At 45.7% G+C, this 26,316-nt stretch overlaps 2 protein-coding genes across 2 annotated transcripts; one reads left to right on the top strand and one right to left on the bottom strand.

Annotated features, from left to right (window-relative positions):
• Positions 1–4,070: 4,070 nt before the first annotated feature.
• Positions 4,071–15,752, top strand: shc3 (SHC (Src homology 2 domain containing) transforming protein 3). Its single transcript, XM_037485003.2, has 12 exons — positions 4,071–5,576; positions 8,089–8,159; positions 8,992–9,055; positions 10,031–10,150; positions 10,320–10,373; positions 10,508–10,559; positions 10,644–10,773; positions 10,880–11,033; positions 11,155–11,248; positions 11,357–11,548; positions 12,643–12,956; positions 13,081–15,752. Exons 1-12 carry the CDS (start codon positions 4,890–4,892, stop codon positions 13,207–13,209), a joined length of 2,061 nt encoding a protein of 686 aa, XP_037340900.2. The 5' UTR covers positions 4,071–4,889; the 3' UTR covers positions 13,210–15,752.
• A 1,277-nt stretch (positions 15,753–17,029) lies between these two features.
• LOC119227030 (sphingosine 1-phosphate receptor 3) lies at positions 17,030–19,180 on the bottom strand. Its single transcript, XM_062559020.1, has 2 exons — positions 19,034–19,180; positions 17,030–18,263 (listed from the first exon to the last, which is right to left on the bottom strand). Exon 2 carries the CDS (start codon positions 18,233–18,235, stop codon positions 17,030–17,032), a length of 1,206 nt encoding a protein of 401 aa, XP_062415004.1. The 5' UTR covers positions 18,236–18,263; positions 19,034–19,180.
• Positions 19,181–26,316: the final 7,136 nt, after the last annotated feature.

Here is a 26,316-nt window from a genome sequence, read left to right as displayed (position 1 = left end):
TGCTGTGTTCCATTTTTATTAACCATCACAAAAATTACTCAAATAGACCTTGTGGTTGCAGACATATACTCTTTTAATAATGGGTATGCATATTTGGAGTAAAGCGTTAAGTTAAGAAAAAAAAAGGATTATGAAATTAGAAAAAAAGGATTTCTGAATTTGGAATTCCCTTTGTAGGCTTCTATATGGTTTTTGTTTTATGTACATGGTTTTTGGTCCTCAGGGATGTTGTGGATACCGACTTAATAATGACCAACCGGGGGGGGGGGGGGGGGGGTGCAGCTGGGAGCCATTCTATAAAGGACCCCTGTAAGATGGTGGATCCAGGAAAATGTCCAGCTGCACCCCCGGATGGTCGTACCTGGGGATTCCAGGCTCCCAATACGTACATGGGTTTCTCCAATTCTTTGTTCTTTTCTATATTAAAAAGACTATTAAAAGCTTTATCAAAAATGTAATCACACAAACTTTGGCTTGGGTGGGATGACAGATGGTTGGCAGGTGCAGACTGTGTTTATATTTGGTTCACACCAAGTGCCTGATTCCAAACCCATGATGGGGAGACGGTCAATTCCACGGAGCTGGAAACAGGAAAGTGTGTGTTTTTCTTAATGAGATACAGATTCTTCTCCTCTGCTCTCGGTTCGGCCAATGTAGAGTAGATTACAGATTTTGCACTCAATAAATTACACCGTATGATTGGACTCTGGTTTGGTCATGTGCCAGACGGGTGCACTCTGGTGAATGTATGGATTTGTGATCAATTTTACATTTGTAAAATGTTTAAAACATTGTCTAGTGTGTTGCCCAGGGAAGCAATCACCAGAAGATCTTAAATGTTTTTGTTTCTTCTGGTGGCCGCTATGATTCGGAAACTGGTCCTGTAACTTAGTTATTTTTTATGTGTACATTTAGCGCCTGAGTCGTCAGAGAGAAGGTGGAAACAAGGGGGGGGGGGATCTCCAAATCCCCCCGCCAAAAATAAGGTATGTCTGGGGTGGCGGTGGGCTAGACCCTGGTGCCAAGACTGCTCGCCCCCCCCTTCCGTCTAAATCAGGAACACCTGTGTATCAAGAAACTAAATTTTCTGTTTTTGCAGGTTATGTTTCACCGAGATGAACGGATGGTGGTGATTCAGGACCAAAATCTTCTCCAGAGAGACACTACTAGGGCTTGTGAAGGAGGGCGTGACGGTCAGCGGAGGTGAGAATGTTGCCGATTGTGGAGGCCGCTCCAGGGGGCGGAGGCCAGGCTCGCCCCGGGCCTGCGACCTGGGCCAAGGGATTGGTCCTCCGAGAGCTTGTTGCGACTTGGGGTCCCAAGATCTCCTTCCAGGTCAACTTCACGCTCCAAACGGATGGTCCTGTCCACTCCTCATTGCAAAAAAAACCCTGCTAGGTGGGTCTGGGGTGGCAGCTGGCTCTCTGTAACTGAGCGTGTGTGTCGGTCGGCTTGAAATAGGCTTTTGTTCCAAGGTTGCTTCGTCCGTTTCCCTCCCCAACCAAGAACTCCATCCTTTCAGGCTGAAGGTTGGACTTTACAAAGATGGCTGAGTGGTGGCTATTCAGGACCGAGATGAAGTCATTAAAATCTGTCTCAGAATAGCTCCAAATACTGAAGCTGCCATCCAGGTAACCTACATAAAAGATGTGTAACAGATTAGGTTGTGAGAAAAAGGTATTCCTTTATAAGCCCATATGTCCTGAACCGCTTTGAGGCACAGTTGGATCTCAATATTTGTGTATCGTGAGTCAACATCCAAAGAAAAGAGCATCCCTTCAGGTGGTACTACGAACTGTTTTAAATTAGAAGCAAATTTGTAGGTACCCTTAAAATAACTATCATGTCTTAAAGACAATAGATTAAAATGGTAATCGATGAATTCTGCTGTCCGGTTGGATTAACTACCGCAATCCGAGATGTGTAATGTGGGACCGTCCATGACTGTGGATCTTTGTGGATCCCCATGGCTTCTCCAGACCCTCCTACGTCTATCACAGGTGCTCAAGGAGATCATCCTCTCTCATCTGTGAAAAGCACTGGGCACAAAGCAGCAGATATTGGCCCTGCTTATGGGTTGAGGACCTACAGCCCTGTTCAGCTCTTCTAGGATCACTGCCTGTCTCCTGGAATCTCCTCCAGTTTCTGGAGATTGTGCCGGTGGACACATCAAATCTCCTTGCAACGGCACGGGTGGATGTTCCATCCTGGAGAAGTTGGACAATCTGCAGCTTCTGTAGGGCTAAGAAATTACCTCATGCTCCCAGGAGTGACAATGACTCTAGCTAAGGCCAACAGTCGTGGAAATCAAGAGGGAGAAACTTGAAATGGCCTCCACATGCAAAACCAGTCCTGTTTTGGGGGTCGTCTGATCGTCGCACCTGTTGACTCCATCCCCAATGCAGCTGAAACTGAATAACTACTTACTTAAGTGCAAATGAATTCATGCCATCCTTGGACCAGTGTAGATACAGAAGCACACACAAATGTCACATGGTTCATTTCTTCTCAGAAAATCATCATCTCAAAGGATAATGCAATTGCATATAGATTTTGGTTTATATGATTAAACAAACCAACCAGGACATATAAAGCCATAGCATACGGGATGCAATTGCAATAATCAAATAGGATATCAATTAAGTATTTAAATGTAAATAAGGCTACCTGATTTGTCATTCAAAATACATGTGGTGTTCTAGAACACTTGTACCATTCCCCCTCCATCACATTAACAATAACTTGCTAATTAGACGTGTCGGTGACTGTTGACATGAATGTGTGTAAAGAAGGAAAAAAATCATGGGGGTGTTGTTTTTCCTGGATATTTTTCTAATTTTGTCAAAAGAACATTGGCTTATTGAATCATGCTAAAAACTCACATCCTATGATGTTTTCAAAAAAAAAAAGTGTACACCTGCGTCTGGAATGGTCTCTTCCACTATTCTGCAAGCCTCCCCTGAATGAGTCATCCAGCCTGCTCCTCATTGGGTGAGACCGAGCCGTCCCATGGGATTGCCTTGCAGAGGCAGAAAGGCTGTGCTTCCATTCACAGAAACATTGGTATGCCAGCCTGCTATTTCATTCACATAAAAGACTAAATATTGCACGCCTTTTGTCCTCTTACTCTTCACCTCCTTTGTCTTTTCGCATCCTTATTTTGATTTGCGAGGACTCTGCGAAGAGTGTTTGCCTTTTTTTTTTTTCTGAGGAGGGAAGGCAGACGTGCTTTTTTTTTTCCTTTTTTTTTTTTTCTTCTATATTTGCCAGGCAGGAGAAAAACGATGTTGGGAGGGACTGCAGTGCGAAATGTGCAGCAGAGTGAGAGCGGAAGCTGCTTATGAATGAGCGTCAGTCTTTGCTGGATGCTCCTGAGGACATTTCACATGAATGGTGTCTGGCTGCGTGCTTTCCGTTACCGGGGCAGACAAAGATGCTTCATTGCTGCTGTTTTAAGGAGACTCGTCCGGCTTATTTTCTATCCTTTTGGTTGTTTCATTTAGTCCTCTGACCGAGAAACATGTCGTTGGCACTGTTTTTTTCCCCAGTTGTGTCATTTATGTATTTTATATTAGACAAGCTGTGAGAATCTGCATCCTTTTCGTAAAGCGTTTTTCTTTCCTTTGTTGCAGAATTCTGAATTGGAGCCTCACAGTGGTCTGAACTATTTTACTGGAAAAAGGCTTCATTTTTGCATTAATGCCTGTTTTTTTGTACATAACTGAGGGTTGATGTCTGCCCATATTCTGCAGCCATTATAAATGGACATTGATAGATACATGACTATATTAGTTTTGCGTATTTCCGGTCCCACTAACATTTTACTGTTTTGTTGCATTCAATGACTGGTCAATGGTCATTTTTGTTACATTCATTTAGCAAAACTTAAATCTTAATGAAACCTTTAAATGGAGATTTTATTCTTGAAACAAAGACCCCTGTAATTGTTTTAAAAAATTGGCAGGGTTGTGCCTATGAATTAAATGGAAACTAGTTTTCATTATTAATTTAAATTTGTCACACGCTTCCTTTTTATTTAAACTTTTATCAGTTCGTCCTTTTAAATTATTATTTTTTTTTAATTCAAGGTGATTATTCTGGATTAAATTAATAAATTAAGCTTCCTCCCAATCTATTCACAGAAGGAAAGAATTAAAGCAAATAAATATCAGACTGGGGAATTTAGAAATTGATTGGTTCTAGTGTGCTGTAAGTGGGAGTTTTTTCCCCCCCCCTCCGACAGGAAGTGATTTGCAGTGTTCAGCAAGCCTTTTGTTGGGAAGGTTTTCTCAGATCAGTGAGTCATGCTTTAGCTCGGAGCCGGCAGTCAGCGGAGAGTATTTGCTTTTTTTTTCCTTTTGCAGTAGCCGTGCTCGTCGACAACACAGAAGATTCTCTGCTCTTGCTGTTTTGGATTTTCACGGCTAGAAACCAGCATCAGCATCAGCAGCACCGCTGGATTCTAAACAAGCTGCACCACAACACCGGGAGCCTTTTTTTTTTTTTTAAGAGTCCTCTCCATCCTCTTCTCTCCCCCCACTGCTGTGTTTCCCTAGATTGTGTCGGTCTATTTCCATGTGACGGATTGGACTGCGGATCTACATTTCACTGGGAGTAGATTGGACCTCGGCGGCATCAGCATCAGCAGCATCAGCAGCATCAGCATCATCAGCATCAGCGGAACACAGCCGCCGCTGTAACCTCAATAGAGGAAATTCAGGCGTTTGCCGCCTGTGCCTCTGCTGCTATGTTACAGGAGCGGCTACTCGGCGCAGCTCAGCCGCGTCTGCCAGCACACCTGTGAAAGGAGGAAGGTGTGCGTGTGTCGGTTGGTGGGGGAGAGCAAGAGAGGGAGAGAGGGAAAGAGAGAGAAAGAGAGAGAGAGGGGTATGCTTCACCGTACCAAATACAACCGCTTCAGGAATGAGTCAGTAACATCCGTCGATGAGCTTCTGCACGGCCTGTCCATGAACCCCAAGGTCTCGGCCACCCCCCAGTCAGCAGCCGAGACATCTTACACACCCCCGAGTGAGGTCCAGCCCTCCGCCGCCACCACCAACGCCGCCTGCTGCACCCCCGCCGGCCACGGCTCCGACCACCTGGAAGATGGAGGCACCACCCTGTGCACGCTCATCAACAAGGTGTCGGGCCTGAAATTTAGCAACTCGGGCAGCCTGCTGGGCATCAAGGGTCTGCCCTCGGCTGTCAAGGACCTGGCCGCGTCTAAGCTGCAGGGGGGTGGAGGATTGGGCTCAGGCGGCGCCGGTGGTCCGAGCCTCGGTGGTGGTGGTGGTGGTGCGGCGACGGCAGCAGCAGCAGCAGCAGCAGCAGCCTGCGGTGTGGGCGGCTCTCTGTGCAGCTCGGCCTCACATTCGACCCCCTGCTCGCAGCTGGAGGCGTCCGTCAGCATGAGCAAGAAGAGCCGGCTGGACGAGCTGCCGCCCGGCGGAGAGGACTGGCACCAAGGCGGAGGCGGAGGTGGAGGTGGAGGTGGAGGACTGGTGATCAAACCCTCCAGAGGATGGCTACACTCGAGCGAGAAGATCTCTGGGCCAGGAGTGACATACATTGTAAAGGTTGGTAGTCTCACTTCCATTTTTTTTTTAAATGCTCTTCTTCTATACCATTCTCTAATTTCTTTCAATGACTTGAGCTCAGCCACATGCAAGGAGAGAAGAGGGAGGGGGGAGGAGGGGGGTGGGGGTGAAGTCATGTTTTATTGGCAAATAACAATGTGCCCTTGAGTGGGTGCAGCAGCAAGCAGAAACAGACATTGAATAATTCAAGAAAAACCATTGAGCCAAGGTAGGTGTGAACAATCAATTACATTTCAAGCACAATGTAAACATCTCAGTTCCTACAGTCGGTCTCATGTGTGTCAACCCACGGCGTTGTGCTCTTGTAACCATGGCGATGTGTTATTCTGTTCGCTGTGCGTCTCTTTGGCTGTTTTTTTTTCTTCTTCTTTTGCTGGCAAACAGTGAAAAATGGAGGGAAGAGAACAAGAAACGAGTCACGTTTGTCTCCTCGCTGCCGTGTCTCGCGTTACTCGGCGTGCGACCCGTTAATGTGCTTTCAGCCGTCGTGCCTCATCCGAAGCAGCACCGGGTCGGCGCGCGAATAAGAGCCGTGAATGTCACCGTGTGGGCAATGAGTCACTGGCGCGGGGAGTGATGATGCCGAGGCTCTTCTAAGGTGTAAAGTGAATGGAGGAACGGAGCAAACCATTTCCACCGAGACGGTGACACCGCCGTCTTTGTTTACGCGCTGTAGCCCCAAATCAAGTTACACAGTGTGATGGCCATCATGTGACACCTACTACCGCTTGCCCCCCCCCCCCCCCCCCCCTGAACAAAGCCCTACAGTCTCTGTGACCAGCATGACATTCCATTAACCGCATTAAATACGGCCGCTCTTATTTGTCCAGTCAATGCTGCTGAAAGCATCCGCAGCGGGGAGGGGGGGGGGATGGGTCCGGTCGGTGCTCCCCCACCACTCTCTGCTCTTCCCCGCGGTTTGAGGTCCTCTGTGTATTTCGGTTCAATGTGTGTGTTGTGCTCACAGCACTTTTAATTAGCGTCATGTGGTCACTCCTCGTGCATCATGCACCATTACTCTAAAGGGACATTGATTGACAGGGACACTTTTACTCTCACTTTTTGTCCATTGCAACTATAGGGCTAAAAACCAATAAAGGCTATATTTTTGCATCCGTTAGTATATCGTGATTATTCACGTCTAGTGTTCCCCGCCTTTGTGCTGCGGGTATTTTTCATTTGATTGAACATTTTATTAATACTTGTTGCATTAACCTTTTTTAGCCTGGCGGCATTTAAGGATAAGTGCTCTGTCCTTTTGACCCGGCATATCCTGTCTAGACTGTACACAACTGGACTGTATAATGTGGCGTTTATAATTCAACAACTGTCCACATTATGGCCCAACATTTTTATCACCTGAGTGCAATTCCCGATGATGTGAAAGCCTAAATGTTTAAATTCACGAGCATAACATCAAAACTCAAGTAGGCAACAACCAGCCGATAGTGTAGCAATATAATATCTGACTGTTTGCAGTTCTCTTTTTGCTGTCAAGTGTGTCTGTGGTTTTTTTTTCTTCCAGTCCGTGTTTAAGGATCGTCCACTGGGACCAGTGATGGCGTTTTAAGAACTGGCTTCCCATTGATATCCATAATTCAGTCCTCACTCTGTGGACCCTGTAGCCGTTTGTTGTGCATCATGAGAGAAAAACATGTTGTGCTCATAATAGGTCCATACCAATTTTAGAACCGTTGGGTATATTTTTGGCCCTTTCTGAATGGTGCACTTCAAACTCTTTTTCCGAAAATAGATTACAAAAAAAAAATGCCAAAGTAGCTTGTGCTTGCAATACGCTCACTGGCGAGAAGGGGCCTCGTAATCAGAATTATGATTCTAATGTGGAAATAAAAAAAAAAAAAACTTTGGTGTTTCTGAATGCTTGTTTTGTTTAAACCCTGATTATGAACGTCGTGTCAGGACCTCGTCAGCATGGAATGTCCTCAGTCTGTGCGCAATGTTAATCCCGGGAGGTACTGGCAGGCGATTTTGTGGGACGGGAAGACTGCAGTCGCTTCTCGTGGTTTGAGTAACGCACTGAAAGAAGCAAACCATGTTGCTCACCTGCCGGTCGAATACAGGGTCAGGTTTCGTTTGGCTGAAAAGGGGATTTTTGTATCCTTGAATCCTTGATGGTTTAAATGCCTCCAGAGTTTTTGGTGCCTCGCTGCCGGCGACGGGGGAAGCTCTGCTCACATTTAGGCACGTTCCCAAGATGCAACATATCACGGCGTCTCGGGAACAAAACACGGCTCCATCGTGCTCCATGTGGTCAAAAACCACCAATAACTGGTTTAGTTTAAGGTTTTTCCTTCCTGCAGTTGGCGCCTGATTTCTTGATATGGAGTTTACGTTGTGATGCTTTTGACTGCAGGTATTTGGACATATTGAGTTTGGATTAGCAATGCACACAGGGCTTTTTGTTGTTTTTTCTGTGCTAGATAATGCGCTTATTACCCATGTAACCTCTGATACTTTTTTTCCTTCCCAGTATCTGGGCTGTATAGAAGTCCTTTGCTCGATGAGATCTCTGGATTTCACCACAAGATCACAAATTACTAGGTATGGCCACACTTTTCATAATTCACTTGACTCTTTTATCCAAAACAAATTCTAGTAAATCAGTTTTTGTGTTTTTACCAAAACAAAACCAGATCCCTTCAAATCCATGATATGTATGCTCCTACCGGGGTTTGTATGGTTATAAAATGTGCACTTAAGCAGATGTACATGGATTTTAGTGACTAAGACAATGGTGGTAACAGAAACAGCAATTTTTTAAAATGTACCTGTTATGATCATTTGTTTGCATGGACATTTCTTTGACTCCATCTTTGAAATCATTGACGTTGTGTCTGCATCAAGCAGCTTTATCTTCAGCCACTATGTCATGTAGTGTATACAATGTACGGTTCCATGGTTAAAGAGGCGCTGGGCATTCGTGACAATCCCCATGGCACCACACAAAACACTTTACACTGGCTGCTGAATGTTTACTCAGTTCCTTTGTGGCCGAGCTGATTTCCTTTCATGTGCAGCAACCTGCAGAGTTCAAGCTGCACAGTCGAGTAACTCACAAACCAGACCAAGTTTTATTATTAAAAAAAATAGAAATAACTGAATTATTGGATTACGGGGCAAAAATTAAAAACCTTATCTGGTTGCCTTTGCTCGACACGGTTTAACTGCTAAACACCAGAACATGTAATGCCATTTGGTCGAGGCACCAGAATGGCTCTAAGTGCTTCCCTCCAAGATGACAAAATAAATGTTCCTGGCAAAGTACAAAATCATCAGTAGTAACTCTATTTTGTAAAACGAAAAAAAGATATCGTTTATATTTTTTTTCTGCGGCCACCATCTTTGCTTCACCCTCCTCTCGTCGTCCCTCTAGGGAAGCCATCAGCCTGGTGTGTGATGCTGTTCCAGGGTCCAAAGGAGCTCTGCGGAAGAGAAAGGTACAGGAAGAAGAGGAAACGGCATTAGATATTAATTTACCATTCCACATCTATACATAGCTCTCTCTCTCTCTCTCTCTCTCTCTCTCCCTCTCTCTCTCTCTGGCTCCCTTTCTCTCTCTGCAGAGAGAGAACTACGTGGGCGTAGCTCTAGCCCACGATGCATTGCACAGTGCTTAGTGACTCATGTAGTGCACAATATCTGTGATCGGGAGGCTGAGCCTCGTGTGCTCGTGTGCGAGCGCCTGTCTTCCGTGTGCATATGTATGCGTGGTGTGTGAGGGGTGGGGTGGGGGGGGGCGGCCTTCATGTGGGGTGTGAAATGAAGCATTACTTCGCTCTCTAGAGCTTGTTCAAATGTCAGAGAGAGTATATGACAAAATTAGCGCTCCCTAGTTCCTGTCTGAGAAAAGCTGGAAGGTATATGAGCGAATGTCACGTTTGGCTGCGTGACACCAGCTTCACTCTGAGCATTTTGAATGACTCGTTATGTCTGGCCTCTTTGGCTCGTCTCCTCATCAAAACCATCCCTCACAACGATACCCCAAAACTATTATTAGATGAAATCAATGAAATATTGTTTAACATGTAAACCAGCAACCAAGCCTAATGCAACATGCGTGGACCATCCAGTGCTTTCAAAGCTTAATAAATACATGTTAAATCTCTTAATTTGAAGGAAATTGCAAAGCGTCTCAGTTCTATACTTACAGGAGGTCATGTGCTGCACAATTTTCGTGGCTTGATGACAATGGAGAACCCACAGGGCAGTAAATATTTTAAAAATATAGCCTGTGAATGACTGAGCTTTAAAGGTTCTGGTATTTGAACATTTGGACACCGCTGTTTGGGTCCAGTCTTCTTGTTTGACAACTACCCCGACTGAGGCTTTACAGCTTTACACACTTTTTGATAAACTTGGCAACTAAGCGAATTGTGGGCAGTGAGTTTTTTTTTCTTTTTCTTGCTTCTCAGCCGCCGTCAAAAGCCCTGTCCAGCATCTTGGGGAAGAGCAACCTGCAGTTTGCTGGCATGTCAATCAACCTAAACATCTCCACCAGCAGCCTGAACCTGATGACGCCCGACTGCAAACAGGTCAGAGTGCCCCCCCCCCCTTTCGCAAACAATGGGATTCAGTGAGCCGCGCACACCCTCTCCCTCACGCCGCCTTAAATACCGGCTCTTAGCTCTCATTTATTTCGCGTCGGAGGCCACGGAGGCATTTTGTAAACTTGTATGTGTTGCATGAATTTGTTCTCGACAGATCATAGCCAACCACCACATGCAGTCCATCTCCTTTGCATCAGGCGGAGACCCTGTAAGTACCTCTGTGACCTGTGTCGCATATTCACATTTTGTCTTGTGATGACTAAAAACGACATCATCGTGAAAATATTTCGATCACCAAAAACCAGAAGATAAAAGTTGTGGTATTTTGTGTCTTTTTTTTAGGACACAACAGATTTTGTTGCCTATGTAGCGAAGGACCCCGTTAATAGACGAGGTGGGAGTTCATTCCTCTGGTAGTCCGACGCACGTCCGACACGCAACGCGCTCATTTAAAATATTTTGCTCCCGCCCTCTTTAGCGTGTCACATCCTGGAGTGCTCCGACGGACTGGCCCAGGACGTCATCGGCACCATCGGCCAGGCCTTTGACCTTCGCTTCCAGCAGTACCTGCAGTGTCCGTCAGGCAAACTGTCCTCCGCACATGACAGGTGAGATTTCACAAATGCACACGCGTGCGCGCGCACACACACACACACACACACACACACAAACACAGGTTTGAGTTTTCAATGAGGAAACAATGTTTATTCCCAGGGTGCTGAACATGGAGGAGTTGCCATGGACCGAGGAAGAGGAGGAGTCGGCAGAGCATCCTTACTACAACAACGTCCCTGGCAAGATGCCCCCCCCCGGAGGCTTCATAGACACCCGGCTGACGACTCACAATGCCGCGGCGGAGGGATGCGGGGTACAGCTCAGTTCATGTGGATTCATCTCAGGAGTATAAGCTTTGGTGTTGATGTGGTAGACCTTCAATAAGAATTCATGTTGAGCATTCCTGGTTTCCTCGCCCATGTTTGTGCCTTCAGGTGGGCCCAGGCTCAGTAGATCAGACGTATTACCAGGGGCGGCACTGTGGAGAAAACTGGGGAGATGAAAGAAAGGTCATATTCATACAGCAGGGTAAGAAAACACAAGCTCTTGCCACAGCTTCAACACATGAAATAATTATTATTTTTTTTTTTTAACTACTACACTGTGGCTTTGTTTGCCCCCAAATGTCTACTGCAGGGTCATTCGACATCAGCAGTCTGCCCGAGAGCAAAGGTCCGCCCCCGAAGACAGGCGAGATGCCGGCGTACGTGAACACTCGGCAGATCGACGCCCAGGTGCTCGCGGCGCTCCAGGCCGAGGCGGACCATGTGACCAAGGGAATGGCAGCCGCCGCCAAAGAGGGCCCGCAGAAGGACCTGTTCGACATGAGTAAGCCCGGCTCTCTCTGCAGATCCCGTTGGTCATGTGATTTGAAACCAGCGCGGTGCGTTGTAGAACAACAAGGCGACGTGACCAATGTTGAGTTCTTAATGGTGGAGAATCGTTCTTTTTTGTTTCTCGTTGACGTGGGGTCGGCGTTAATAACACCGTTTCAGCACAAGGACAATGGGGGGGGAGTGCCGGTGTCGGTGCACAGCTTTATTCTCTCCTCCTTTCAACCTACACCTTAGCTTTGCTACCATTGTACATCGGAGCGAGCAGTGAACCATTCAAAGCTGTTCTGGTGTGACGTCTTCGTCCGCCTTCTGCAGCTCTTCAACGAAATACTAAACCCAATGGGGGGGGATTTCTGTCCATCGATTTGTAAAGTTACTGAATAAGTAATTCATTTTAATGACACTTTTAGGTTATCGAAGAAACCCAGTGTACCTTTCAGCAAAGTGGAAGTCTATTTTTATATTCAGCATAATCGTCTGCTGGCTTTTGAAAAATCCTTCCTTGAGTGGCTGTGCTTTGTATTTCATTTTCTTCTTCTTTTTCCCTTTTATGTAGCTTTTTATATAATGCTGTTGAACCGCCACCGCAGTGTGATGCTTGCTTTATTGTGTTTGGCTAAAACACTATAGAAGTATATACCGATTAATAATGTCTTCTATCTGCAGCATTTGTTTTAAATACAATGTATGTGCCCATAATGAAATAGTGATGTTCAGTTTACCAAAGAGATGTCACCTGGTATAGAAGGTCTGTTTTGAAAGGAAAGGCAATTATGTTGCCACAATCCAAATGCATCGTGTGTAACAGGACGATCTTCTACTTTGCTTTTTTGTCTCAACCGCTGCTGAGTTTCTCGCCTCATTACTGCCCCCTATCGGTCAGTGGAATAGTGTGAAATAAATATAGATGTGCTAGTTGGAATTTAATCTTCACCAAAACCTCAGTGAGAAATTGTCTTTGTGCTTCAGAGACATGTTCATTGGCCAAGGCCACAGCTGAAGGATGTCAAATTAAAATGTATAGATATATAGATGTATAGATATCCTTCTAATTCCTTATCCTTCCATTGCCTTCGCCTGTACCAGAGCCCTTCGAGGATGCCATCCAGTCCCAGTCCCAGCCGCCGTCCCAGCCGCAGGTCGCCGCCGTCCACAAGGCGGCGTCCGTGGACAACTCGAGCCCCCTCCTCGTGCGCTCGGTGGCCTTCCGGGCACAGGAGCAGCTGGAGGGCCAGATGTGGTACCACGGCCAGATGAGCCGCCGCGACGCCGAAAAACTGCTGAGAGAAGACGGGGACTTCCTGGTTCGCACGAGCACGACCAACCCGGGGTCCGACGTGCTGACGGGCATGCACAACGGACTGGCCAAACACCTGCTGCTGGTGGACCCCGAGGGCACGGTAAGACGAGGGGTTTCAGGGACATGCTGCAGAATGAAGTAAAAAAAAAAAAAAGAGAAACTCAACGAGATACCTTATTAGGCCACATCTGACATTTAACTTTCTTCTCTTTTTCTCTCTCAAGGTACGGACAAAAGACCACATATTCGACAGCATTAGCCATCTCATTGGCCATCACCGTGACAACAATCTGCCGATTGTGTCAGCCGGGAGCGAACTGTGTCTCCTGCAGCCTGTTGGAAGGAAACAATGACGGACGCAATGCCTGCTGGGAAACGGGAAGCGCCGAACGGTCTCTCCGGCGCCGCCCCCTGAAACGTGACGGGGAAACGCAAACGGGGGGGGGGTAGGGGGGGGGGAGACGCGCCGACAGTGTTGTTGGGGAAATTGTCCCGTGGTGATTTGCCGGAGACAAAGAGGAAGGGAACAAATATTTATAGAACTGTTCATATTTTGTTGTGATGAATGAAATGCTATATTTTTGAGAAGACATATGTGCATTTGGACATGATATCTTTATTTGGTGTTTTAAAAAGATGGAAGAAGAAAAAAAAAAAAAAAGGTCAGTGTTCTTGTAGTTTAGATGACCTACAAGAGCCGTCAACAAGGGTGTTTTAGAATCTAAATTGGAAATTTTACTTTTGTCTGTCAAGCACAACCACATTTCTACAGGCAATGTTGGAAGAGGGTTGCGAGAAAACAGAAAACAAATGGTGTTTTTAATGGATGAATTTCACCGATAGCGTGTCGGCTCACTCTCAAATGTCACCATATGAACTGTGCTTTTACTGGGGGACCTGAATGTGTTTTTGCGTTGCAGTAGTACAATGTGTCGGGGTGTGGAACAGACATCCTTCATAGTGCTGTCGATGGCTTTAAGAAACTTTTTTTCCTCTGGTGTCACTGCAGTCGCATGACTTAAAATCAACTGTTCTCGTGGACGTTGTTCGTAGACCTGGATACCTCTTCATTTGGAAGAGGTGCTTGTTTATGCTGACACTGTTAAAAAAATATATATATATATTTATGCTTTTAAACCAGTGATTATTTCTGAATTGGTTTTCTCTGAATTCTTCTTTAAGGTGTGTAGTAAATGATTCGTTTTTGGCGGGGTTGTGTCACGCAAACGGTTGTTCTCACATTCTCGATTAGCATCTTCTCTTTTCAAAAGTTATTTGAATGACCACAAATGAATAGCACAATCAGAAAGTCAGACGATCTGTCAGTCGTATCAAGGCGAATCATCCATGTGTTGAGATGTAATTGACACTTTTTACTTAAGAGGCCGAACTAGACAAACGCACAGTGTGCACTTGATACACGAATGTTTGATATTGGATCACCTTCACTTCTTTTTTTCCTTTTCTTAGTGTGCTGATGTCCTGTGGCGTCCGTGCCACTCGACGTCCTCGCAGAAATACCTGTTCACGCACTGACCGTCCCCGCGCACACTCAATTATCCCGCGTTTTTCACTCTATCAGTAGCACACGATGCTGGCTTTGTGTTCCTTTCCAAGCGCGGCACACAGGAAACACATTGTTGCCCGAGAGGTGAGACTTCATTTGCAGTTGCACTGTACACAATCATTCCTCGCGACAGTATACTGTAATTAGCGCTCTACATTTTCTGTAGAGTTGGGAGTCAAACATTTGAAATGGCGACTAGAAATAGTACACAGACTTTAAAAAAATGCTCTCATCCTTACTGTTGTCAGTACTCTGGTGGATACCAAATGAATGGGGGGCATTGTATTTGATATGCATTTGGACCACTTCAGTTGAACCAAAGTCAGCATGTGTTCACAATGAGTTTGACGAGACAGATGCAATGTAATATAACGTGCCTGTATTTTGCTGCAAGAGGGTGTACAGTACATGCATCTCACAGGTTTTAGCAAAGAGCCGTACGGATGGTTACGAAAGCATCCGCCGCCAGTTTGGTTTTGATTTAAAGCCATTAACACTATCCCTGATTCTTTGTCCCTTTTGAGCGGAAGAACAAGAGGAAAAGGGCACAAATAATCATTGATTTCATTTTCACTTTTTTTTCTTTTTTCTACTGTAGTCCAACCTGAATTTATGGTCTAATTCTGTGACATAATTTCATCAAATCTAATATCCTGGGAGAAGAAATTATGTCCTAAATAATAATATCTACAATAATTCTGAGACTAATTTGTAGAATTACCTTGGTAAAATGGGAAAGCTTTTGAACATAGGATATATATATGTGTGTGTATATATATATATATATATAAAAATACACAGCTAATTATCACTTTATCAGAAAGATTCTCTGATAAAGTGATAATAAGCTAGATAAATTATACAACCAAACATGCTGGGACACGAAAAGAACATGGCTTCTTTACAGATTTATTTTGATGAAAATGTGCCTTTTATTTGTACAAATGGTATTTTTATTTCTCTTTAAAGTGCAATAGCTGATCTTCGATGGGGCATGCCTGTTCACTAGAGGTTGTGTTTTGCCCTGCTGCGTGTTGCTGCTTGAGACTACCGTTTTCTCTCTCTGTCTCTATCTCTCCCTCCCTCCCTCCCTCTCTATTATATATTATAAATGTATCATTTCCAGATTCTAAATATAAATCTTTGTCGGAGGGACTCACAAAGAAACTCACTATTTTGGAACAGGTATCGTTAAAAAAGAAGAAAAAAAAAAAAGGAAATAAAAAAAGGAAAAAAGTCCGAATGATGTTTACAGATTTCATCCTTTGGTTGTATGGGTTTATCATTATTCTGTGAGACTGTTTGCAATAAAACCGTGAATGTGTAGAATCCGTTGCATCTGCTGTAATGATCAATAACTCAGATTCTGCTACGTGAGCAGTCACAGATTCCTCTAAAACCTCAAAGAAGTCATCCAAGTCATTACAAATGCTCTCCGACTGACTTACTGTCACATTATGCCATGCAGATGTTTTTGAAGACTGAAATTGTGTTTTGGTATTGAAAAAAACCTAAAACAATTATTACAAAACAATCACACTGCAAACGTTTTTTTCTTAGAATTTGTTTTTCTGTGAAAACTGCTTCCAGTAAGGTAAAAAAAAAAAAAAAAACCTGTTTGTGTTGGGGAATGAAAAGGACGCAGTGTGCATGACAAGGACACAACTGCACTGCCGGAAACACATGAGGTTTATTGTGTCGACACTGTGTTTCTATACATCACAGCGGTAGCTGCGTGTGCAGAGTGAACTTCACATGCCTCCTGCTTCATGAACCCACAACCACCTCATTCAGGTAATGAAATGGGTATTGAAGAGATTCTGTGCTTATCATGCAGCATGTAATGATAACATATTTTAGCCAGCATTGAGGATATTAACCAGCAGATGGAGCCCCGGTGCCGACGTTGAATAAAGCGAATCCATTCCCTATTTTTAGTAATAACAGATGCAATGTATAATATAGCTGTTATTACAGCAACAGCACGGTACTTCTGAGTAAATACAACATTACAGAATAGACTGCATAGAATAATAAATAACTTCCATTGTTTGTCGTTCCGGTCATTTCTTGTATACATTTGTCATTAATTTCGTTTCTGTCTTGGAGGGTCACATCTGGAACCACAGAGAAATGTTTTTTTGTTTTTTTTCCCCTTTCCTTTTGGAGGTTAAGATCAATTCGCAAGGCTTCACTGTCCTGACAGACGCACCCCTCCAAAACGCCCACTACGCACGACGCAAGTAAAACAGCTCTGTGACCCTGCGTCTCCTTTTAATAAACAGCAACGCGGCGCTGTTTTTAGACGGTTTTGGCACCTCAACCAGTAAAGAGTTTCATTGTTCAGTTCACTGACCCAATCTGGAGGTAGGAGCCTCTCACTGGGGAGAGATGAAATATTAGCTGCACAAAGAGGTGATATGGATTGTGCCGTCAAACCTATGGGCCTAACACATTGATCCAAGAGTGAACATTTTAATGCGCTTCCAGACTTGAAGCTAGATGTATAAGTAACAACCTCAAAGGAGAAATCCTTCATTCTCAATCGATCACCATTACAATCCCTGTTGGTCTCCCTGAATCCCCCCCCCCCCCCCCCACCTACTTCAGGGCCAGTCTTTCCTCTCCCCCTCCATGGCGGCATGTCCCGCCCCTCCCGCCACCACCGAGACCTTCCCCTGCGGCCTCCCCGCCTCCTTCCCCTCCTCGGCCTCGGCCTGCCCGGAGCTCCGCCGGTTCTGGTCGGGGTTGTTCTGGCTGCTCCACGACTTGCTCCTGCTGCGGCTGGGCTCCAGGGACCGCCCGTTTCCGCCGCCGCCGCTGCCTCCGCCGCTGCCTCCGCCGCTGCCTCCGCCGCCGCCGGCCGAGGCCTTCCCGCCGCGGCAGGCGCCGCACGCCAGGCCCAGGAAGGCCCGTCTCATCTCGCGGCTGGCCAGCGTGTAGATGACCGGGTTCATGGCCGAGTTGAGCACGGCCAGGCCGATGAACCAGTCGGCCTCGTAGAGGACCGGGCAGCGCTGCCCGCACGCCACGTCCACCAGGAGCAGGACGAAGAGGGGCGTCCAGCAGGCGATGAAGACGCCGACCACGATGATGACGGTGCGCAGCAGGGACATGGCGTGCTCAGAGTTCCTGCTCTTGCTCACTTTCCGGCTGCTGGACTTGACCAGGATGTAGATGCGGCCGTAGAGCACCGACATGGCCAGGAGCAGAACCATGAACACGGTGATGCAAAAAGCGACGTACCTCTTGCTGTAGAGGGGGAGCACCGTGGAGCAGTCGGGGAGGTCGTCCAGGCAGTTCCAGCCGAGGATTGGCAGGGCCCCGAGGGATACGGCGATCAGCCAGCAGGTCCCAATCAGCAGAAACACCCTGTGGTTCTTACTGGCGTCGTAGGGCCTCATTTTGATCATAGTCAGGTGGCGCTCTATGGCGATGGCCAGGAGGCTGAAAACGGAGGCGCCGAGCGCCACGAACATGCTCCCCTCTCTGACGAACCAGAGCGCGGGGGAGAGCCGCAGGGTCTTCTCCCCGGACAGGAGCAGGTTGACCAGGTAGGCCACTCCGGCCAGCGTGTCGCACAGCGCCAGGTTGCCGATGAAGAAGTACATGCGGTGGTGGAACCTGTGGTTTCTCCATATGGCCACCAGCACGGCGAGGTTCTCCAGGACGATGCAGCTGCAGACGACGAGGAACGCGGCGGTTTTGGCGTCCACGGCGCCGGGGCTGGCGCCGACGGTCGGCCGGCGGTCCAGCTTCCCCGTGTAGTTGTAGTGGAGGTATATCCGAGGGTTGATCATCTTTGCTGGCATCCAGTGTCAGCAGGTCCACCGAGCTCAGCTGCAGGAAGCCGTGGTTCAGTTTATAACAAGCTGTTCCAACAATACAGAAATGTTTGCTTTGATCTGGTTTTAGCGGAACAATGCAGCATTCTTCAGTCCAAAGGAAAGGAGCAGCAGAAGACCCGCAGAAAGACTTTTGCAAAGATGCTGTCACACATACGTCCACATCATAGTTTATTTTTCATCTTCACTGGGTGTTCACATCATAGTCTATTCATCTCCACTGCATGTTCACTAACTCTCCTGTCATTTCAGATCCTCCCACCTCGTCACCTGATTTCCTGCACCTGGTTCTCCTCACCCTCACCTGTGGTGCCTTCCCTCGTCAGTCACTCACTATTTAAGCCAGTCACATTCTGTTGCTCACTGCCAGATTGTCTTGTGTGTTCTACCAAGTTTTCCAGCGTTTCCCGAAGCCATCCTGTTTTTCTCGATTCCGACCTCGTCTGTTCCTCGACCCCGATTTACCTGCCTGCCCCGTTTTGGATTTGTCTGCCTGTCTGTGTGCCCTCCTGATTCTGACCCTGCCTGTCCTCGTCTACGGATTACCTGCCTGCCCCTCTGGACTTGTTTGCCTCCTGACGGATCTCCCGGTTTTGACCCTGCCTGAACCTTGATTAAAACCCTCCTGTCTTGTCCATCGTGTACGAGTCGTGCATTTGGGTTCTCCCGTACTCCGGTATCAGTAACCGTGACAGATGCAACATGATGCCGTGCGCTCAAACATCTCGACCTGTGGAACGCGCCGATCAGCTGTTTGGAACTTACCGCGCGACGGGAGGCTCGCGGTCACGGTTCAGCCTGGCGGGGGAAACGCACGTGGACGGTGGGGGGGTCGCACATTTCAGGTCCTCCTCGCTCATCTTCCCCCGGATCTCTCGACTGCGGAGTCGATGTGGACCGTCGGCTGGAAGTCACTCCCCTCCTTTCTGCCTCCTTCAGCCCGGGGAGGCAGAGCGAGGAGAGGGAGGGAGGGAGGGAGCGAGAGGGGGGGGGCGACGTCTCACATACAGTCTTTGGTCATATATGTTGCACTGATTTGGTCCCAGATGTGTTTTTTGAGAGCAGAATGTACAATGAACATGGAAATTCTACTTTCATATTTATATAATGTTAATGTGTGCTGGAAACTTTATTTTTTCATTTAGCTTCACTTGTGTGCTTGATTGATTTGAAATAAGTTTAAATAAGTATTTAGACTGTTTCCAGTTAACAAGGATTCTATCCAACGAGATACAAATCCACAAATAGTACCAATAATGAAAATCAACACACAGAATATAGAATTAAGGCCCATTCACTAAAAAGTACAGTGTTCAATAACACAGTGTTATCAGCGATGTCTCTGCACACATGGAGCTCACTTTAAACAAGCCTGCAGTGTGCAAAAGCTTGTTTTCTTTTCCTTTTCTTTCTGGACATGGATGAAAAAATAAAAAAAAAGCGAAAGAGCGAGAATACAATAAACTGTAAGAAGTTTAGGTCCGAATGACTGAAGCCCATCCTTTGTTCTGGTCCTTCGGTCGTGACCTCACATCCAGGAAGGATGGGCAGGGCTGGCAGCGAGCAGAGGGACCGACCCACAGAGTCTGAGAGGCACCAAGACAGATGATGACTCTGAAATAGATGTGACGTAGTGGGATCTGCACTGCACATACTTACAAAAAAAGTAAAAATGCCCATGTGACTGAAAGAATGACATGTATTTTAAAACAGGAGCAAACAGAACCTACTGCTTCATGTTAAACTGCCCAGCAAGTTTAGCTGCCCACCCCGTTCCCAGAAATAAGCACATATTGCACTGTGTCACAGACCAAATCATTAGATATCTTCCAGTGTCTGTGATTATTAACCCTGAGGAATGTCTCGTGTGGTAGAATAAACAGCTGTGGTCTGGCGTCGGTCCATTTGCCTCGTTACTGTCACAATTCCGTTGTTTCCTTTTGCCAGCAACGTTGGAAAAGATCTCAGGGAATAAAGCCAAAAAGCTACTCAGGACCCGCAGCAAATCTGGGACCAATCACAGAGTGGGTCCACGTGAAGGCAGCTGGATTAACAGGCCAGCAGCACGGGTGGAAAAACCTTGCAAACTACAGGGATGTGGCCCTCGCATCTGCATCAACATGAACGTTGAGTCAAATGTGAAAGCTTCAGCAAGTACAAACCCATAATATGTGGTTAAAGTGAGTCCATGTCTGTGTGTATTCATAGTCCGCCGAAGAGGAGCGCGGGGTGGAGGGTTTTTTCCTCTGCAGGACCACCCTCACACTCCTCTGTAAGCAACCGCTCCTCTGCTTCAAGTGAGGCTGAATGTCTTCGTCAGGAGGACAGTAATTAAAGTCTGTGGCTCCCCCCCCCCTTTTTTTCCAGCCTCGGGAAGCAGTAGTTCTCCCCTAAACCAGCGATGCCCCGTACGTGTGATTTCCTGCTATTATAATGCTATATTATTTAAGTGCAAAACCGACATGCTGCAACCCTTCATTTGGACAGCAGTGTTTGGCCAGCTGCTGAAACCATCCCTGCAGGGAAAGTTTCCACTGCTCAGCCTTTGGGACCGAAACCGCCTGGAAGACACATCCACACGCTCTGTTTAACACAAGTAGCCGTCGAACACGAGTTAAAACAGTTCAGTGTACTTAAAGAACTGATTTGTGCAATAGAATATTATCGTTATTATTATTATTATATTAATAATTTAACTTATACAGTTCCATATTGTTCTGCATTGTATCTATCGTTTGTTTTGTTTGTCATCAAAAAGACCGATACAGCTGTAAAGGAAACGTGGTAAAGAATATATATTATTCGTCCATAATGTATTGAGCTGAAGAATGACGTGGCATTAAATGAAAATACTAAACTGAAGCCCGAGTAGCTAAAAGGTGCATTTACGTGCAGCAACGAGTGAATGTGCATTGTTTGCTGTTGATTAAAACAAAATGAAATTCAACGCTTTATGAATATGAGCTAATTGACATATTTATATATGGATATAATGTTGTACCAAAAGAGATTCCTAAAGGATCTTCCTGCTGTCCGTAGATATGGACAGAAAGCATTCAACTCACTTCCTTTCGACTCAGGAGATGAATATATATATAAGAATATTTATTATTTATCATGCCGCTGTATAAAAGCGGTGCTTACAAATCACCACGTCTATAAAGTATCCTAACAACATTCATAATTGATCATAATGCGACTGGTAGCAGCACAACAGCCCCTCTCGTCCAACAGCAGGGAACTTGTGGTTGAGTGATGGTTTAAAGATGAGGGCCCTGGTGTAAGCACATCTTACAAAGACTTTGGCCCGCATCAATGCGCCCCCGCTGCTCCGCCCGGGGTTTGCCTCGTGCGAGCTCTCGACCCCTCTCCGAGCGCCGCTGGATGAAGGGGGTCGGAGCCGTGGGCGGCGGGCGCGTCCAATGTGCAATTACACCAGAACCCTGCCTTTAATTTTCAAGCCCTCGGCCATTTTGAGGCCAAACACACCGCGGGAGTCTGGGCTACGAATCTGAGGCGCTCCGTCCCCTCCCGCCCTGCGTGTGCGCGCGCGCGTGTGTGTGTGTGTGTGTGTGTGTATTTGCGGCGGCTGTATTTCGAGGCACGGCGGGCCTCTTTGCATGCGACTCAACCAAGACGCGGCCTCGGAGACGTGACTTTGGAAACGTTTCAGATCTGCCGACCTTTGGGGAGGCCACACGGACGGAAATAGGAGTTTCAATTCCGTCACTTCCTTGGAATCGGAGGTTTTTGGTTCTTCCAGTGCCGTCCGACTTCAATGATGGTGCATGTGCAAATTTAATGGAAGAGAGAACACTGAAGGCAGATGTCACAGTTTTTCTGTTGTTGCTTCAGTGATAATTGCATGGTTCCCAGTCAAGCTTTACTGCCCTCTTCATATTGTTCACACCTCCACATGCGTGCATGTGTCAACAAGATATAAAACATCACACACTTTTTTTAAATCAACGGTCATCTTAAATTCTTCGGGTAACACTGTCTAATCACGTCCTAACATTCAATTCAGAGAATTGATAAATAGATTAAGTGATGACTCGTAAAGCCTCAGTCATTCATATAAAGCGGTATGTACTGCACTCATTTGATGAAGGAAGTTCCCCTTTAATTTGGACTCATTCTCAGGAAATATACGCAGCAAAAAAACACTCCCTTTGTTCTCAGAGGCGGTTCATCTCATTCCAAATGCAGCTGTTGGAATTAACGTGACCACCGCCTTGTCCTGATGTTAAAACCTTGTTGTCCCGATGAGCTGCCAGTCACGCCGCATTAAACCGGGAGCAACGCCGGTGTCTTTTAGCTGAGGGCAATTGCACCGGCGGTTTAGTCCATAGTCCATCGATCACGAGCTCGGGCCTTTTCTCTCTCTCGGGCCCATTAGGTCCGCAGTGCACTGAGCGCTTGTTGTATCGATGTCCAGCAGCCAACTGGTCAGCGCCCCAAGTACTGCTGAATGCACGGCTGATGCATTACCGTTAACCAGAGAGCAGTCCGGGGGTCCGTGGGTAAAGTTCATTCATCACCCAAAATATCAATGTCTGCCATGCATTATGTTTATTGATCATCAGCAACAACCCGTCTGGGCCTTTTCCTTATAACACAATCTGTGAAAAACAAACACATGAGAGTTCTTTCAAGAAGCTGCAAAGCAGAATTATTTTTGATATTCTTTTTTTTTAAAAAGAAACCTCTTTATATTTCTTACAGTTTAGCAGCGATTCAAGCGGCTTCACTTTGACCGTGTCATCTGAACCTGAGGTTTCATCTTTTCAAAAGAAGCTCAAAAAAGAAGGCTGAAAATCAGTTGTTAAACACTTGTATTTACACCACAACACAAGGGTGAAAACGGTATAACAAAAGCTTTTAAATCAATAATCCACGAGTTCAGCTCCCACATTGCAGGTGAGTAAATACATGGAAGTTTATTTGGCATACATTACAATTTCATGTTTCTTTCATCGCCGTTTTTCATTCATTTATTTAGCGATGTAGCCATGAAAGCATATTTGAAATAACTTAAAATATTAAGACAACAGTAGTTCTAAAGTAAATCTTCTGTCACTGGACGCTGAGGTGTTGCAACACCTTGGAAGGTGTTTCTGTCAACAACATGATGCAGTATTTTTCATCTTCATTTTTCACGTGTTTTTCGTCTAAGCTCAATAATATGACTGGTATGATTTAGGCTGGCTCTTCTCGAAAACATTTTAATCTTAACAGTTTGCTTCCTGTTGATGGAATCGATAGGAAATGACTTAGATGCAAACTGAGTGTACCGGAAACCATTATGTAGGAGCCCTGACTAAATAGAGGTGTGCATTAGGTGATGGATGTGCGCGTGCCAGATGCATGCATGCCAGCATGTGCACCCGGAGCACCGGTTGAGTTTGGCTGTGATCCGGATCTATAGCTTCTCCTCAAATATAAAAGCCCTTTGAGGACATGGAAGGAACACAAAGCATGCGCCGATGCACAGGTTGGAGTGCTCGGGTCAATGAAAGGACATAGCTACATGCATCAAGTTTTTCTTTTGCTTTCTTTATTTAAAATAATCCTTCCTCCTTTCTTGTAAAAATGGGGGAGAGTACATGCACAAAACCGACGGTTTCTCAGGCCATTTCCTGCAGCCTGATACAAGGTGTTACTTTCAATAGATGACTGCAAGAAGCTTTGTCAAATAACCTGTCAATCATTTGTAACTCATTTTCTGTTAACTTAAAACAACGTTGAGTGAATAAATAAAGGTGTGATTCTGATGCTTTTTGTGGTTTGACCACATGGCTTCATCACTTTTTTTGTTAAAAATAAAAATTAAGGAACCGTGAAAGCAGAACCGGTCCTCGTCTCCTCAGTTGCGATGTTTCCTCTTGACGTCACAATGCTAAAGTTTAGTCACCCATTTAATAGAAAATTGACCTTACAGATGAAAATGCTTTGCATACTAAAACCTCCCAGCTGTACATTCCTTTCCCAAAACTAGACTTATTTCATAAGGGGCCACATGGCCGGTCAACAGGGGGACCAAAACAGAGCTGGAAGGAGATTGAACAATGGCCCCCGGGGCCAATGAATAGATATTATACAAGTTCATTGCTTTGTTCTCAGCCTATTTCTGCCGCCGTTGATTTCAGCACTTCTTGTTACGACACGTGGTGGGCGGATCCAAATGCAGAGACCAGGAAGTAACAGGGGGAACTTACTTAATGCCATGGAGACAGTTGGGGGCCCAACTAAATTATAATTATAATATTACTGTGACAGGCTTTCGTCACTGGAGGGATAAATACATTTGGAGCGGCTCACATGGCTGCCAGCGACCTTTAAATCATGTCACATATATCGCTCCGATTTGAGGTCATGTGACCAACGGTTGCCTTTTCCAAGGCCCTTTGTTTTGAAGGTGTTTCCTCGTCGGCCCCTCAGAAACTGCACAGAGAACATCAGACCCCGGCTACCGCCGCCGGGCCCGGTGCTCCCACTGGCTGCATTGTCACACAGCTTCCTCAGAGGATATCCATGCGCAACACTTTGTGTCTGCAAACATTATGCACACACACACGCACACACACACTACCGGACCCAGCAAGGGCCGTTAAGTGTACCAACATGGGCCCTAAGGGTGGTGACTGGTGGAAACAGAGAAAGGACAGCAGGTTAATGGGACAGGAAGAGACACCTCAGGAGGGTTGAGGGTCAGGAAATCGTGTGCACACACACACACACACACACACACACACACACACACACACACACACATACACACACATACACACTTTGACTCCAAGCTGCCAGTTGAATGGCGAATTAATCTACTCTATGGTAAATCTGACTCATTGCCTCACCAGCCACAAACCCAAAGACACGTCGCTGCTTTCTTTTTTACCTCAATTGAGTACGAAGTTTTGTTTAACACCTCAGATTTTCTTTATCTCAAGCAATTGAGCAGTTTATTTAGGATTTTGTGTCTCATGCGCGACGGCAGCGGGGAGCACAGCAATGCGCCATGTGCAATGAAGAAGACGGCACGCGAGTAATACCTCGCCAGGGGGATTAAAAATGACCAAAGATGGTCACAAGTATCGTCTGTTGCTGATGTTTTTTGAGGAAGGAAGATTCCCAGCATGCATCCCGGTGAGTAGCAATGAAGGAGCACATGACCTTTGTTTGTGTGGTGGGGTCAGGGAACGCGGCTTATCCACAGTGACTTATTTGTGTGCCTCGGGTACTTAAATCTTCCGTATTTCTTGGTGTAATTCCCCAAGTTGCGTTGTTGGTGATCTCTGCCCCACAAGAAAGGATGTGGTCTGCAGTGTGTCTTTAAAAAAGCCCTCGCCGCAGGCTCTTTGTTTTTTATGTCCTTAATTAATCTTTATAGACTTTCACCAGACTTCTTGAAAACAAGAAAAGAAAGATACACATCTTCAACCACCAAACATGTGTGACTCATTTTATGCTGCTTGTGTAATAATTAGTCCAATTTATTATTGTCCCAAAATAAAGTTAAATCTTTAGCTCCCCCCAGAGGGTAAAAATCCAAATCAGGATGGAAGGGTTGTTTTTAAAAGTGAGATTTTATTTTGTTAATTTGCCACTTGGCTGAAAAATCATTTAAAAATGGTAAAAATACCAGTAGTTATTAAATATATTTTTTACCTTCTCATGAGATATGTCTTTGTGTCAATCCATCATCAGTCTCAGACAGTTTTTCCTTATTTTCACACAGTGTATGCTCATATGAACATATCATTTGGGATATTTGTTTTAATATAAGGAACTATAAATAAAGGGACAGTTACAGTACTGCTTATTGTCCACTAGAGGTCAGCCAAGCACAAACAGTCGAGTGCACTATGGAGCACAGCCAATGAAATGTAAACTTTAAACTACTTATGTAACAACGTAATAATCAATAATAATAATTACTCATTAACTTATAATAACAATAACTGAATAAATCTTAAAGATAAATGTTGCTGTGAACGGTCACGATGTTAAAACTTGAAGCTTGAATGCTTCCACTGCTCAACTTT

This window comes from Pungitius pungitius, chromosome 18 (genome assembly GCF_949316345.1).
Source record: "Pungitius pungitius chromosome 18, fPunPun2.1, whole genome shotgun sequence".
Lineage (NCBI taxonomy): Eukaryota > Metazoa > Chordata > Actinopteri > Perciformes > Gasterosteidae > Pungitius > Pungitius pungitius.
This window is presented reverse-complemented; position numbering and strand designations above follow the sequence as displayed.